The sequence below is a fragment of the Ornithorhynchus anatinus genome, chromosome 6 (assembly GCF_004115215.2).
Source record: "Ornithorhynchus anatinus isolate Pmale09 chromosome 6, mOrnAna1.pri.v4, whole genome shotgun sequence".
NCBI lineage: Eukaryota > Metazoa > Chordata > Mammalia > Monotremata > Ornithorhynchidae > Ornithorhynchus > Ornithorhynchus anatinus.
In genome coordinates, this window is record NC_041733.1 from 22,856,099 (window position 1) to 22,871,485 (window position 15,387).

Genomic DNA, 15,387 nt, shown 5'->3' on the forward strand with positions numbered 1-15,387 from the left:
TAGACAATGATTCTTTGGTGATAGCTCATGGTACTCTGTGAGTAAAAATGATTTTAATGTATTAACTCTGGTCCCGGAAGTGGAATGAGTAGCCTGGTCTGCTCTATGCATATTTCATTCAACATTAAAGAATTCAGTATTATGCCAGTTCATTTTTGTATGGCTTACTACCATAAAGTTACTAGGCAGCCATTTGAAATAAGAAAATAATTTTACTATGGAACTTAAGTTCTCTGCTATAAGTGCCAAGATAAAAGTACTTATTCATCACGATAAACTTTATGCTACAGAAAAGAATTGAGATCAGCCTGTTAAAAAGGTATCCCGGGTTGGGGGTAAGGGTTGTGTGTCCTTTGTATAGAAGTTGAATTCAGTCTATGGAAAAGCTGAGCTTAAGTGGAAACTATTTTTGTGACAGTGTGCTAGATGATGTTGTGAGCATTTGGAACCTGTGTCCTCAAACCCTCTGCCTTTTTTCCAGAGTTACTGTCCCGTTGAGAGGACATTAAATGGATAGAAATTTAATTCCTGGCACAATGATTGAAAAATATATTGTAAATTTAAAGTACTAGATAAATTAATAATCATAATCTACAAATCTGAGCTTGGATGACACATTTTCAAAGTGCCTCCAAAGGTTCTCTGAAGTTTTGGGTGGCACACTTATTTGCACAGACCCTTTGGGGGATCATCATATATATATCACGGATAATCGTGTCTCTGTGGTGCTGCCTCAGAATACTATTGAAAACTTCCCCAAATCAGATTAGTTTATAAAGAAATCATATGTGTCAATCTTATAGGAATTGTTCTGCTTTGAGACCCATTTAAATTGCTCGACTTATACAAATAATGTTTTATAAATGCAAGTATAGGCTTAAAGACTTTTTAAATGTTTGAGTAAGCAAAAATTCTGCACATGTGTGCATGTTTTCTCTAACTCCCTCTCCCCTTCTTAATACATCCATCCATCCATCTGTAGTTCATCCCATTGCTACTTGTAGCAGTGGGTTAAGCAGACCAGCATATCTGCAACCAGAAACTTACCCAACACCCCAGATTCCACACAACCCTGCAGTGGGTTAATAGAAAGTAAAGAGGAGAGCCTATTAAATTTATCTTCTGTTTTGCCTGTTATGCAGATAGTCCAGGCCAAAACAGTCATTTCCCCGTTCACTATCTAGAATGGTTTGAATTTTTGGCTTTACTTTACTTAGAGAGACTTGACCAAAGAATACTGGTGATAATGTCCACCACGAGAACTTTGGATCACTAATTCTTCTACTGTGTTAACTTATTTACCCTCCAAAAGTAATAGAAAGCCCGAGTAGGTGTGTTTTGTTTTACAGAATATGTAAATTTTATGCTATGGGAAAATAAATTGATCTTGAGATGTTGGCTCATAAGTAGATTGTATTCTGAGGGGCTAAATTTTCTAAAGTCTTAAAGGGCATCAACAGTGTTGGTGCATATTACCACTTTCATCCATTTTCATAATTAGGAAAATTAGTGCATGACTATGGAGCCTGGAAGAAAGCAGACAGCAGGCCTGAGAAATTAAATATAATCTCCTCCTTTACCTAGTCTAACTGAATTTCCTCAATTATTTAAATAATTTCTTCCGTTATCTATCTTGTTTGTCTGAGGAGACCTAATCTCTTGTTGGGGCCAACATATGGGAACTTGGGGGCAGTGAATGCTGGACCTCCAGGTTGGGGCTGGAGGAAAATGTGAGAGTATGAAAATGTGTTTAAAAAACAATTCTAATTCCCTCCCAGAAAAATCACCGAGGCTCAGCTCAAATTTCTACCCCCATAAGCACCTGTTTATCATAGTTTCCAAGTAAAGTAAAGCACAGGGAAGAAAAATCTGCCTTAAAGAGAAGTTACCAGGTTTTCTGTCGCTCAGTGTGGGATAGAGAGGACAATGGTCCGAACACATATGGGATGGGTGAAAAGGAGAGAGAGAAAAAGACAAGAAAAGGGGGCAGGGATGGTCAGAGATGGTCACCACCAGTTCCTTAGAATTTCCACCATCGCTGTTCTGCAGACAACACTTCTTTGGATGTCTCAGCCAGAAATTCTAGTGAACAAACAGTGGCTATACTCAGTTGCTGCTGTTACTTATCTCCTTCCAACACTTATGCTTGTTTCCCTGTGCTCTGAATTCAGAGTTCTCACACTTGCCGTGGCTCAGAGAAGGACTTTTGTTAGAAAGACCACTGGTGAAATGTACTACTGTCCTCTTGAAGGTGGGATGGTTGGTTACAGTATGCTGATTGGAACTCTTGTTGGCCTCAGGCCCAATACTCAGCCTCTGATTCAAAAGAGAGGACTGAAGAAGGGACAGGAGATCAGGGAGAAACCTTGGACCTTTCCTCAAGAATAGGGAAGCCTACAAGGACCCAATTGGCTTCCCACAATCCCAGACTGCACCAGCAACTCTTATCCTGCACTCTGGTTCTGTTGTTATACAGAGATAGAGTGAAAGCACCTTCAAAAAGGGAGTCAAGGGGCTACAGGAATTTCCCTAGAGGTTCCCACAACTCCATGATGACCCTGGGCTGAGGCCGTGGGATCCCTCCTCTTTGATCCTCCCCAGAATTGGGGGCTTTGAAGTCCTATAGCCAAGCTACCTCTCAACTACTCGGGAACCCCAGTAGGTATCAGTTTGGAAACACAGTCATATTGGACACCTCCTCTGAATATCAACTCCTCCTACACTGGTCATTAATCTTTTGATCCTCTTTCCCTTTCTCCCTTACAGTGAGTAAAAAATGCCTTTTTATTACAGGTAAATGTCAAAGATCTTGATCCCAAATATGCTCACATCCAAATCACTTTTGTAAAGCCCTACTTTGAAGACAAAGAACTGTCTGAGAGAAAGACTGATTTTGAAAAAAATCATAATATCAACAGATTTGTCTTTGAGGCCCCTTACACATTATCAGGCAAAAAGCACGGATGTATAGAAGAACAGTGCAAACGGCGAACCATCCTAACTAGTAAGTTAGACACTCTCTGAATATTAAATGTAAGCATGCAGTTTTGTCATCCTTCTTTGAGCTTTACAAAGAGCAGCTGGTAAGCTCAAAAGATATTTTAAGAGAAGCGCTATCTATTTTGCTGATAAGCAGTCCTTTATTTGCATAAACTACTACATACTGCACTTTCTTTCATATATGTTATTGGGGTAGGAAAGAACATGGGACTGGAATTTGGGGACCTGGATTTTAGTCTCAGCTCCATCACTGACCCACTGGGTGAGCTTGAGCAAGTCATTGAACATCTCTAGACCTCAAGTTCCTCATCTGTAAAATGGGGATAAAATATATTTTAAGTCCTCTGTGGGATAGAGACTGTGCCCAATCTTAAAACCTGTTATCCACTGCAGCACTTAGCAACGTGGTAATAAATGCCACATGCCTCTGGAAGAGGTACAGGCCATCTCCTGCCTTAGGGTAGACTAGGCCACTTTCTCATCAGTAGCCAAGTCATTCCTTGTTGATCTTGTGCTACGATGCTATAAATGGTCCCCTGGTACACTGCAAGGGTTAATGCCCTTAAGTTCCCCACTCACTGCCAGATGGCCCAGCAGAGAAGAGTTCCCAAAATGTGTGTTTCATTGAGTTCCACCAGATTTTTTAAAAATGATTTTTTTTGTTGTAAATTTCCTTTAATAGCTGCAAACACCTTTCCATATGTTAAGAAGAGGATACCAGTAAATCAGGAACAACAGATTCATTTAAAACCAATTGATGTTGCAACTGATGAAATCAAAGATAAAACTGCTGAGCTTCAAATGCTTTGTTCCTCTCCTGAAGTGGATATGATTCAGCTCCAACTCAAGTTGCAGGGCTGTGTTTCAGTCCAGGTATGTAGGGAGTCAGAATGTTGTTAATTCAGTTCCCAGAAAGGGCACATCTCCATACTAGGAAACGGAGCCAAAATTCCTTAATACCCCTGGTCTCAAGGAATTTAGACGACCTGGCCATTATTTCTGGAATGTTGCTATTCCTTTTTAATTTTGCACTATTTTCATGTTAAAGGGATTTGTCAGAGCATGATACTCTTCCTAAGTGCCATATCTTATATATATTCTAGAAATCATTAACCTGCTCATTGAAATATTATCTTTACACTTTATTTGCTATAGTTAATGATTTTTCAGTCAACTGCAGTGGAAGTAACAAAGGTGTATCACCACAAATGTCTTATTTTTCTTTTCTGACTTGAAAGAAAATAGTTGACTCTGGAAATCTGAAATTCTTCAGATTTGATCATTCACATGGAATTTAAGCAGTATGATATGAGTTTTTAAGTAACTTCAGATGTATCTGCTCTAGAATGATTCTCCTTAAACAAGAGCCGTGTGTGTGTGTGTGTGTGTATTTGTATATTTATCCCATTTTGTAATTTAGGTCAATGCTGGCCCATTGGCATATGCCCGAGCTTTCTTAAATGACAACCAGTTGAGCAAGTATCCCTCAAAGAAAGTAAATGAATTGAAAGAAATGTTTCGGTAAGTTACCTCGGAACTTCCTGGTTAGGAGCTGGTTTAAGATATTCTCACTTCAAATCACATTTAAAATTTGGAGGGGATTCAATTATTTTATTTTGTTTTTGAAATGAACTGTGTTAGCACTAGTAACTTCACTCACCATTCACAACTTTAAAAGAATGTTACTTTTAGTCTTTTGAAGTTTTACAAGTGTGTAGACTTATGAAGAGAGATGCAGATGAGGATTCAGGAAAAGAACCAATTCTATGCTCTTTGTTGGTTAGCAAAGCATTTATATTTGGCCATTTTAATGCACAGTAAATTGAAGGGGAATTACATCTTGTGGAAGAATTTTGTACCAAAAAATTAAGGCCATATTTCAATTTGTTAAAAAAATCAATTGGTGTCAAAACATAGTTTTCGGATCATAACCCATTTTTCTTTAAGTGCTACATTTGGGATTTCAAAGTCACTACCCAACATGAAAATGACTTCATCCCAAAGCAGCAAGGCTGACGTGTTGAAAGTTATTTCCGCAGTTACAGGGAAGATGCTAAATAATTTAGGGATTTGGCTGAAGTGCTTTCCTTGTTTTCTGATTGGGGAGAGGCATGCACCAATTAACTGCTCAGTCAGAAACCAAAGCAGCATTTATCACTAATCACATAATCTCTCGCGCTCTGTTTGGCACTCTGGTTTTAGTAGAGTTCATGATTCTTCCCTCCCCAAGGAGTCTTCACTGGGTAGAATAAATATTTGCAAATAATGAATAATGGTGGGGAGTGTGGAGAGAAGGTCAATTCTTAATGGAATCAATTTATCCCAGGGCCCAAGTCATTCTTTGAGGAAAAGATAGGCACTTAGGGAGGGAATGAACTTTCAGAGAGTATAGTGCACTGGACCTCCCTTAGCACAAAACTTAATTTTGGCCAATCAGTGATTGCATTTCCATGAACTATAGAGACCTCCACTAGATACTGAGATTCAGTATAAAACAAGAACGAGACAAAAAATGCTTTAGGTTTAATGGGAGGAGATGATGATCAGAAATTCAGTTAGTTCTTCCATAACCGTGTTTTCACTGCACATTTTAGATGGAAAACATTTGGGGAATTAGAGAATGCTTTTCTGACACCATACATCTCCATGATCGTCATCTTAAGGTATTGAGTGCTAAATGTGTGCAGAGCACTGTACTAAGCGCTATGGGTAGAATGTGACGTTGAAAATAAAAACACCGATGTGTGCATCCTGCATGAGCCCAAGACATGAGTATTATAACTCAAGTTTTCCTTTATTGGGGTTTGTCAAGAATGTCATCCCTACATTATAGGAGACTTGACTCCACCCAAGTAGATAGTACAGAAATATAAACTGCAGAAGTGGGTCATCAGGGCAAGTAAGTCACGCAGCATATGACCAACCAGACGGCTAAACATGTGGAAATAATGTCATGGAGTTATTAGTCTGCACTGTGGGTTTTTCCTTGGACTGAAATTGGGGACACTTTGTAAATCAGGATCCATAAACAGGCACCCTGCATTAAGGAATACTAAAGGAAGATATAGAATCAGGAACTCCCTCCAGGATCTAGCTGGAAGCGCTCTGAATTGAACTACCAAACGAGTCTAGATGATCAAACCGGTCAAGATCAAAATTGGGATTGAATTGAATTGTATCTACCATAGGTTTTAGTGCAGTGTTTGGCACAAAGTAAGTGCTTAATGAATACCATGATGATTAGTATTAGTAACACAAATGGAAAAAATGATAATGGAGAATGCTAAATGCAAGGTAATAGTTACAGCCCCTGGTGCTCAAGACTGACAGGGCTAAGCTGTGGATTTGATTAATAAGTTTTGTGGTAAGGACATCTACTGCCTGAGAGTTTTTCTTGGGGAAAAGCTGGCAGATAGGGTTTAATTAAGATAACAGCTAATTTAACCTGCTAGAGCTTTAACCACAGGTTAAAGCTTGGGGTGAAGAGAAACATGTTACCACATGAATGAAGAGCCTTTCTGGCTGGATCTCAGAGCCAGGGGCCAGAAGCAAAGTTCCTAGCCAGCTTCCGCCTCCCTCACTTCCCTTCGCTCTGCCCTCAGGAAAGCTTGGGGACAACCACAAGAGTGTGTGCCTTTCACCCTGTTGGCCAACAGGCCAGTCCCATCCTTGAATATCCCCAAGTGATCCCGGGGGAGAGTATCTGGCCATCTTTCCTGCTAGCAATAATACAATATCCTTATTTTATTCTAATGGGTTCTTTACATTTATTTTCTTTGGACTGAACCCGTCCAACTATGCCACCTAATTTCGTGTCCTGCTATGCAGTCTCAACAGGTCCCTCCATTGCATCCAGGACTATTTTGTATGCTTTCACAGTGTCAAAGCCACAGCATAGAAAAGCAGCTCGATGCCTGCTGTTTTAGTACTTTAGTGCAATTGCACTAGGTGCCTGGGCCAAAGACACAGGATGAGAGGGTGGGCAGGGGGCGGGTGAGGTGGATGCTCCAAAATGGGGCAGTTTGTGTCTGCCGTGGAATCCCCAGGGGAAGTCGGAGAAGGGGGCAGAGGGAAGAGGCAGCATACAGGGACGGCAGCAGACTCCAATCCTGAGTCTGCTCTGGTCTGCAGCTCACTCCTCTGCCTCTCTGGTAGAGGCCTGTGGTTTTTCCAGAGGGAGAGATATTCAGTGGCAGCAGCAGCAGCAGCAGGTAAGAACATGGCCTCCTGCAGCCCAACCTTGTAGCTGCCGCAGGGTACGGGGAAGCAGACAGAGGCAACGGGGAAGATTAACGGAGAGTGAAGATAGGATAAAGGCAGTCAGAGCAATCAACTGGAGGTTGACAGCCAAGCTCATGGCTCCAGTTGCTACTGTCCTAGTTTCGCTCCCTCTTAATGGGTAACGGGAAGCCGGGAAAACCCCTCGTGTAGTAGACGAGTCCTTCAATCTGAAGATGCGGCAGCTGACTGTGAGATTGTATCCATGAGAGCAAGTTTCACAGAGAGAGAGAGTCACAGGCACACTGTGCCTATGAAATCTCTCATGTAGGTTATAGTGGTGCGGGTGAGGAGGGAGCTAGGGGTACATAACATGGCATTGTTCTGATTCTATGCCATCTAGTGCTTGAACTGGCTTGCCCTGAGGAAATTCTGACCTACTTTACTCAATAAAGTAAGTCATAGAATGGGTGGTGACCATGGGTCATCATAACTAATCGGCAGAGGAGATGGGACTGTCGAACCCACTGTCTTCTGGAGTTCACTTAATGGTCTTTGCTTCTTCAATTGTCAGCCTTTTAACTCAAGTTGCCTGGGCACAAACAAACAGCTCTAAGCCCTCGGTCTCTCTCCCAGACGAGACATAGTTAAAGGTGAATATCAGGTTGGTCACAGAGACAGTACAGTCATAAATGATTAAGTCCGTACCCTTCACTTACAGAAAATTCATCCAAGTCTGTAGCATCGCACTGGAACTTAATGAACGGCTAATTAAAGAGGATCAGATAGAATATCATGAAGGGCTGAAGTCAAATTTCAGAGACATGGTGAAAGAGCTGTCTGACATTATCCACGAACAGGTAAGTATTACGGGGACAGAACGCTAGAATCAAGGGGCTCTAGTTCCTTCTTAGATTCCGTCTGTTTGTTTGCAACTTATCTTCACCATAATGTATTGTCCACCTAATGCTAATAGATAAATCAGTTAAAAGTTCTGAACTTTGTTTTTAGCCTATGAGACTGCTTTGTCGCTCAAGACTTCAAGCTGAGGAATCTGTTCTAGTCTACTCTTGACTTCAGTGAGAAACTTCCCCTCCAAAAACACAGACTACCCAGAAGGAGTTTGGGGGACTCAGTAGAAGATCCTGAGACCACAGTCCACTTGAATGGCCAAGGACTAAGAACTGTTAAAACTGAGCTAGGTGAGGGCCTGTCTTTCAGAAGAGGCCAGGAAAAGAAACTAAAACACCCAATCTCTGGGCTCATCTAAACTGGAGTTATGCTTCCATTTGCCAATGGAATACATATTTTCAAGCTAGCTTTCAGTTTACTTGAATGAACTGTAAACTTACCATTCTACTTTAAAGATAGATCGAGCCAAACTGAGTCAGAGAAGAACAAATAAGAAACTAGAGAAATGTAGGCAATATGGGAGATGAACACCTTTTTTCAAAATAGCACTGCCAAATTTCTTCTCAGTTAACTAGCAGCAATTTTTCTAGTGCCTTCTGGGATCAACACCTGATGACCCAGGCCCTGTGGTCTGATGCCAGATTGTCACCCATGTGGTCTCCTTGTGGCCAGAATAAGAATCCCCAAGTCCCTGTTTAGAGGAAGGAACAGCAGGGCCAGAGTTGCGGGCCTTCCCTGCACAAGTGAAGCAGGTGGGGCAGGACTGCAGCTGACTCCCAGGAAATAAGGGGGTGTGTGTCATCAATCAATCAGTGGCATTTATTGAGTGCTAATTATGTGCAGAGCACTGTACTGAGTGCTTGGGAGAGTACCATACAACAGAATTAGCGAATACGTTCCTTGTCCAGCAGAAAATTCCCTCCAGATTTGGAGAGCCCATCTACCCAAATCTCTAAGCTTGATGGGAGCTGGAAAATTAGGGGTCGGCCTACCGAAACTAATAATGCTTTTTTTAATAAGCCTAAAGCAAACTGGATGGTTTTAAGGAGGCATGGGAATGGCCCTTTTAATTGCCTTTTGGGTAGAGGAGGAGTCTGGGTGACTTCCTAGAATGTACCCCCAATCACTCACCCCTTTGGGTTGGAACTGTGGTCCCTTTAAAGAACTTGGGGTAGTTGATGGGCAGAACTTGAACTGCAGGGCATTTGGGGCACAGGTGAATTGAGGCTAATGCATTAGACTAGTGATCCCAGAATGTATTGCTGCTCATTCCACCTCAAGGCTTCCTTGCAAATGACCCCTGATTTTCCTGAAGGAGATTCATAGATTGACTTGAGAAAAGTCTGCTTATTGTGTTGGAGGAGGAAAGGGAAGGGGAGCACTAGGGATGAGGATGCAGCTTGGATTTTTTTTTTCCTGTTTCTTTTGGCATGGTTCAGATTGGCTGGGAAGGCTCAAGATCCATGAGCTGACCTGAATCCACGCAGGTCTCAACCATGTGATTTCCCACTCTGTCTACGAGTGCCCTGAGCCTGCAGTCTATGGGAGAGAAGATGCCAAACAGTTGAGGCCTGTCTTCAGTCCCCTCCTCTGAATCGGGGACTTTTACCCATATGACTGGCATTTCCCTGCCACTGGGGCAGATAATGACCGGAAGTTAAAGCCTGAGCGTCCCCATACCTAAAATCCGTCTGCTACCGCGGCTAGCTGTTGTGCTCTTTCTCCTTCCCTTGGACGGTCCACATTGTGTGGTTCTCTGCAGCAAAAGCCCCATCTTGCCCAAGAGTCTGTTTCAGTGAACTCATGAAATGACTCCTGTTTGTGTAGAACTTCTGAAAGCCGGGACCAGAGGAAGAGAGATGGCGACAGTGGAAACTGCTCTGAGACCTTTGCTAAACAGGGAACCCATGATGGGTCAGGAGATCACTGATGCAGATTGCCCTTTCCCACTGAACCCAGGGCCCTGCTGCTGCCACCTCTGCAGACCCCTCTGACCTCAGGCAAAGGTGACCACGGAGAGGCAGGGTTACTTTGGTGCCAGGGAAGGCGGGATTGTTGCTGGAAATGCCTCCCTTTCCAGAGGAGTCTATGTGGCTGGCAGCAGCACCAGGTCTTTCCTGCCTTCCCAGGAAACCTTGACCCAGGCTGGCTCACTAGCCCTAGTCCCCTGGTCCTAAGACAGCACTAGCCCCCAGTAGCTTGGGGTCCCAGGGCTTTCCCATCACGCCTCAGGAGATCCGAGGCTGTCCAGAGTGTTGCCAGCCACTCAAGTCAGAGAACATACTCTTTCGTCTCTTCCTTCTTCCCTTCTCCCCCTGTCCCCTCCACCCCTTCTCCTTTCCCCCCTTTCTTCTTGTTCTCTTCGGGCTTGGGAGTCAGAGGTCATGGGTTCGAATCCTGGCTCTGCCACTTGGCAGTGGTGTGACTGTGGACAAGTCACTTAACTTCTCTGTGCCTCAGTTACCTCACCTGTAAAATGGGGATTAACTATGAACCTCACATGGGACAACCTGATTATCCTGTATCTACTCCAGCGCTTAGAAGAATGCTCTGCACATAGTAAGCGCTTAACAGATACCAAAATTATTATTATTATTATCCTTTCTTTCCCTCTCCTTTCCTACCTACCATCCTCCTCCACGTCCTTATCTTTCTCCTCCTTTTCTTCCCCTTCTTCCTCCACGTCCTTCTCTTCCTCCGCCTCCTTGTCATTCTTCTCTTCCTTCTCATCCTCTTCCTCCTCTCTTCTTCCCCTTCCCCCCTCACCTTCTTTTCTTCTCCCCTCTTCCCTTCCTCTTCTGTCTGTCTTCCTCCCTCCACCCTTTTTCTGTTCTGTAAATCCATTTAGGCGTAGAGCCCTAGTTGAGATTAGAATGTTTTCTCTTAAGTTCTTGAAGAGTTCTACTCTTCTGTTTATTATGCATTTATTTAAAATGATAATGTAGATGCTCTTTTTAGTAGTGAAAAATCCCCTGCAGCCAAATCTATTTATTTTCCTTAACAAAAAAGAAAATGCTGCACAAATTCCAGGAAGTTCATGTGAGTTCATTTCATTTGCTGGTATGCAAAGATGCTAGGGGCCTGTCTTTTCCTCCTTTCCCTCTTAACTGGGCCCATGATCTTTCGTTGTCTTCATAAACTGTTTTGCATAGTTCATGTGGACACTGCCATAACAACTCATTGTATAAGGAAACCCAGCTTAATTTGCCTGCAGCTGCATGAACTGTTTCTGAACTTTAAGTTATTCAAATTGAAAGCAAATTACTCTGTCCTAGGTTATACAAGCATCAGGCTAATATTTAGAAGAGTCTTTAGAAAAAAGGAATCAACTTTGATAAACAACTTTATTGCTAATTCATTTCTTTGTTTTTCTTTCCTGGCCCCACCTCCCCTCCTGCCTCCTACCAGTCATGGCCTCCCTGTTTGGTTGGTGCAGTATTTATTTTAGGAGTTTAATGTGGTAGGTTGGATTCCAGCCAGGGACATCTAAATGGACAGTATCTGAAACCTGTTTTTGAATTGCACTGAGGCTGTCGAGTTGAGTGTGGGATGGGGCAGCCCTCTGCAGCGGGAGGGGGTCAGGAAGGGAAGAGTTTCTCTAACTCATTGTTTTAGCTCTGTCGCGCAGTGTGCCAACTCAACTAGGCCAGTCACCCAGCCTTTTTAAAGGCAGTAGAAAGAGCTTGTCTGTGCCACGTGTTCCTGGGTCCACCCCAACCCAATAAAGTCAGATCACCCATAAAAAAGTTTGAACAGTATTCAGCAATAGTGAAACAAGGGCAAACAGTATGTAACAAAGTTTTAGTGGACAAACTCCTTTGGCTCACCTCTGTGCAGTCACATTACTTGAAGTCAAAACAGAATCAATTTTTTAAAGTATACTTTTTTTTGGATGATTTTGCAGCTTAACTTTGTCAAGTTTAACAACTTCATTTGAAGAATGGTCATCTCTTTTTTTAAAAAAAATTCTTACTCTTGGTCCAACTTATGAATGTTGAGTGCTGCTTAAATTATTGCTTAATTCCACCCGGTCATTTCACCCAGAATTTATTTCAATTAATTAGGTCATCTGTCATAAGATCTTGTTGTGTTTAGGAAGTAAATTCCTAGCATCTGTCATAGAGGCCTTTGCCCAGATCTCATGCCAAGAATGTCTATCTGCCTGCAAAGATTTTTTTAGGTTGCTTTGTATGTTTGTATTCTGGAGAACTCACCTTTAAAACAGGCACCTTTCTAACTGCCTTTCTATGATAAAGCCTGTTGTGCTTTCAAGAATGAATAACCAGTCTTTTTTGCTTTTTTAATATGCTGCCTTTGCAACACAGCTTTGAAGACGAGTAGGTAATGCTATGCTTTACTTCTGAATTATGTCATTTTCAATTATGCCAGTGCTATATGGAAATTTACCCTTTTTTCCATATTCACACACCAATTCCAAAGTAGCGATTTTGCTTTCTGATTAACCTACACATTCCCTTTGTTCTAGATGTTTCAAGAAGATACAATGCAGTCTCCCTGGATGCACGACACATTGCATGTCTTTTGTGCCATCAGTGGGATTTCCGGTGACGGAGGCTATGGTTCCCCCAGACATGCTGCCGAAGTATGAAAAGATGCAGATGTAAAGTTACAGCCAGATCGACCATTCTCAGGAATTTGTGGAGCTGTGCAAAAGATGTTAAAATTCCAGTGAAGATTCCATATGAATTCAGTATTTCCCTACACACACACACACACACACAAAAACACACACACACCCCTCCATACCCCCCCTCAAAATTATAACGCTTTCAGACAGGGTGCTTGCTTACTTTGTAAATATTTGAGCCGTCAGAAAGTGCCTGGATAATTGGACCACTGTGCTCGTTTTGTACTTTTTTAGTTAATGTGTGTATGTCGAAAAGCGTAGAGCAAAGAAAGAATTCATTTGCCTCATTATGACTCAAATTGCAATGGTACTATGTAAAGTTGTACAATGGGTTATAATAAATTGGAAAACTGATTTATAAGCAGCAGTTAAAGGAATAATAATTTGTACTTGCATGGCATCTTTCCAACAAGGAGCCCAAGTCATTACCTCTTTCGTCCTGCAGCATCCGTTGAGAAAGGTTTGTGCCAATTTTCTTAAAACATATATGCAATAGAAATCATTTCAAAACTGAGAGCTGGTTGGAGTCTTACCTATCGGAATTGGCTAGGGCAGTTCAACAAAAAGCTTTAATAAATCGAGGTGCCGTTGGCTGTGAATTTCAGAGTGAGGAACCAACAGAGAAAACAGTGGACTTTCACTTTCCTCAAATCCCGATCAGAGGGCTGCAATAATAAGAACTGTGGTATTGGTTAAACAATTACTCTGGCCCAACCACTGTGCCAGGCACTGGGGTGGATGCAAGAAAATCAGATTGGACACAGCCCCTATAAGGATGAACTCGAGAAACAGCATGGCCTAATGGAAAGATCATGGGCCTGAGAGTCAGGGTACCTGGGTTCTACTCTTGGCTTCATCACTTGTCTGATGTGTGACCTTGTGCAAGTCACTTAACTTCTCTGTGCCTCAGTTACCTCATTTGTAAAATGGGAATTAAGACTACGAGCTCCATGTGGGACAACCTGATTAGCTTGTAACTCCCCCAGTGCTCAGTAAAGTGCCTGGCACATAATAAGAATTTAACAAATTCCATTAAAAACAAAACAAAGTCAAACTCCCTTCTTAGAATCAGTGAGTTACCCCAGGCACTGACTTTTCATTTTCACCAGGAGGTGGGTTGAGAGGGAGGTGCTGAGTTGCATAGTCAGTTTTGGGAGGGAGCCAGGGTGGAGAGAGTTCTGAATAGCATTCAGAAGAGCTCATCCTCCTTGCCCCACTGCCCAGCTAATGGTGGAACTTAGAGTATATTTTTCCTTTGTGGGCCCACGACATCTCTTCCTGATGGGTATTTTAGGAGGTGGATGCCCAGCAGGGTGCCCATGATGGTCGCCAACACAGCTAGTTTAAAGGAGGGCACATCTGGAGCTTAGGGAGCAGGCATGTGGTGAGAGGAGATGCGAAATCCTACAGGGTTTCACTAAACTTTGGTATCGTTCTGCTTGTGGTCCAGCCCTCCATATACCTCCCTCTCTCCACATCGTATGCTAGGGAAAAGGGGCACAACTTAGACTGTGCAACCCATGTGAGACAGGGTTGGGGACCCCCCTGCCCCATCATCTTGTATCTACCCCAGTGCTTACTTACAGTGCTTGGGCCATATTTACGCACTTAACAAATACCACTGTTGTAATTAACTCTGCCTCTGGGGATGGTGAAATGATCCTCCAGCCAAAGCACTGTGAATTGTGAGGGTTTTCACTCTCTCGGAGTCTGTATCCAGTTATCATGTTACTGCTTGGCAGCTGGGGTTCACTGCAACCCTCGAGGGTTTTTAGCATCACTCTGTAAGGGTTTACATTCACCACAGTATTACCACAGATAAGTCGGGTCATCCTCTAATCAACTTTGTTTCAGCGCTCATCTAATTGGTTGTTTGGTTGGTAGCAGGGAAGCGATGGTTTTGCTCTTGGCTTTGTCGAAATGTATTAATAATAATAATAATGTTGGTATTTGTTAAGCGCTACTATGTGCAGAGCACTGTTCTAAGCACTGGGGTATACAGGGTAATCAGGTTGTCCCATATGAGGCTCACAATCTTCATCCCCATTTTACAGATGAGGTAACTGAGGCACAGAGAAGTGAAGTGACTTGCCCACAGTCACACAGCTGACAAGTGGCAGAGCTGGGACTAGAAAGTGACTTAAAGTAGGCCCAAACAGCTAAAATTACCTAATAATCTAGGCTAAAATCTCAGCCTGAATCATTTGTATGAAATCAAGATATTCTTTTTCTTAGAATTTTTCAGGAAAATTTTTCCAGTCTTCCAATTGTTTCCTCTCAATCAATGATATTTATTGAGGACTTACTCTGTGTAGAGCACTGTACTAAATGCTTTGGAGAGTATAATACAGCAGAGTTAGATATGTTCCTTGCCCACGGCGAGCTTACTGTCTAGTGGAACTGATGTGCCGGCCTTAAAGTTCTTTGATTCTGTCAGCACCTTCTTATAACAACCCTAGAGGGCTCGATTGGTCTTAGAAGCGCCTTTTATCAGAAGGGAAAACTGATACCCAGAAGAAAAGTAAAGATTTAGCCTTTGATTGCTTTTACTGAATTGAAGATTGTGAAGAGCAATGTGGCTTAGTGGAAAGAGCAATGTGGTTTAGTTG

General features: G+C 42.5%; 1 protein-coding gene across 4 annotated transcripts in view; it reads left to right on the plus strand.

Moving 5' to 3' along the window:
• DOCK11 (dedicator of cytokinesis 11) overlaps positions 1-13,152 on the plus strand; it is a 155,233-nt gene extending 142,081 nt beyond the window's left edge. For 3 of the 4 annotated variants that reach the window (XM_039912359.1, XM_029067561.2, XM_029067563.2), the window contains 5 exons: positions 2,794-3,004; positions 3,683-3,873; positions 4,421-4,521; positions 7,940-8,078; positions 12,617-13,152. In XM_039912359.1, the coding sequence (XP_039768293.1) occupies positions 2,794-3,004; positions 3,683-3,873; positions 4,421-4,521; positions 7,940-8,078; positions 12,617-12,739 (765 nt within the window). In that variant the 3' untranslated portion in view covers positions 12,740-13,152. Of the gene's footprint in view, positions 1-2,793; positions 3,005-3,682; positions 3,874-4,420; positions 4,522-7,939; positions 8,079-12,455; positions 12,472-12,616 lie in introns of all 4 variants that reach the window. The other variant, XM_039912358.1, reaches the window with a different exon arrangement.
• Positions 13,153-15,387: the final 2,235 nt, after the last annotated feature.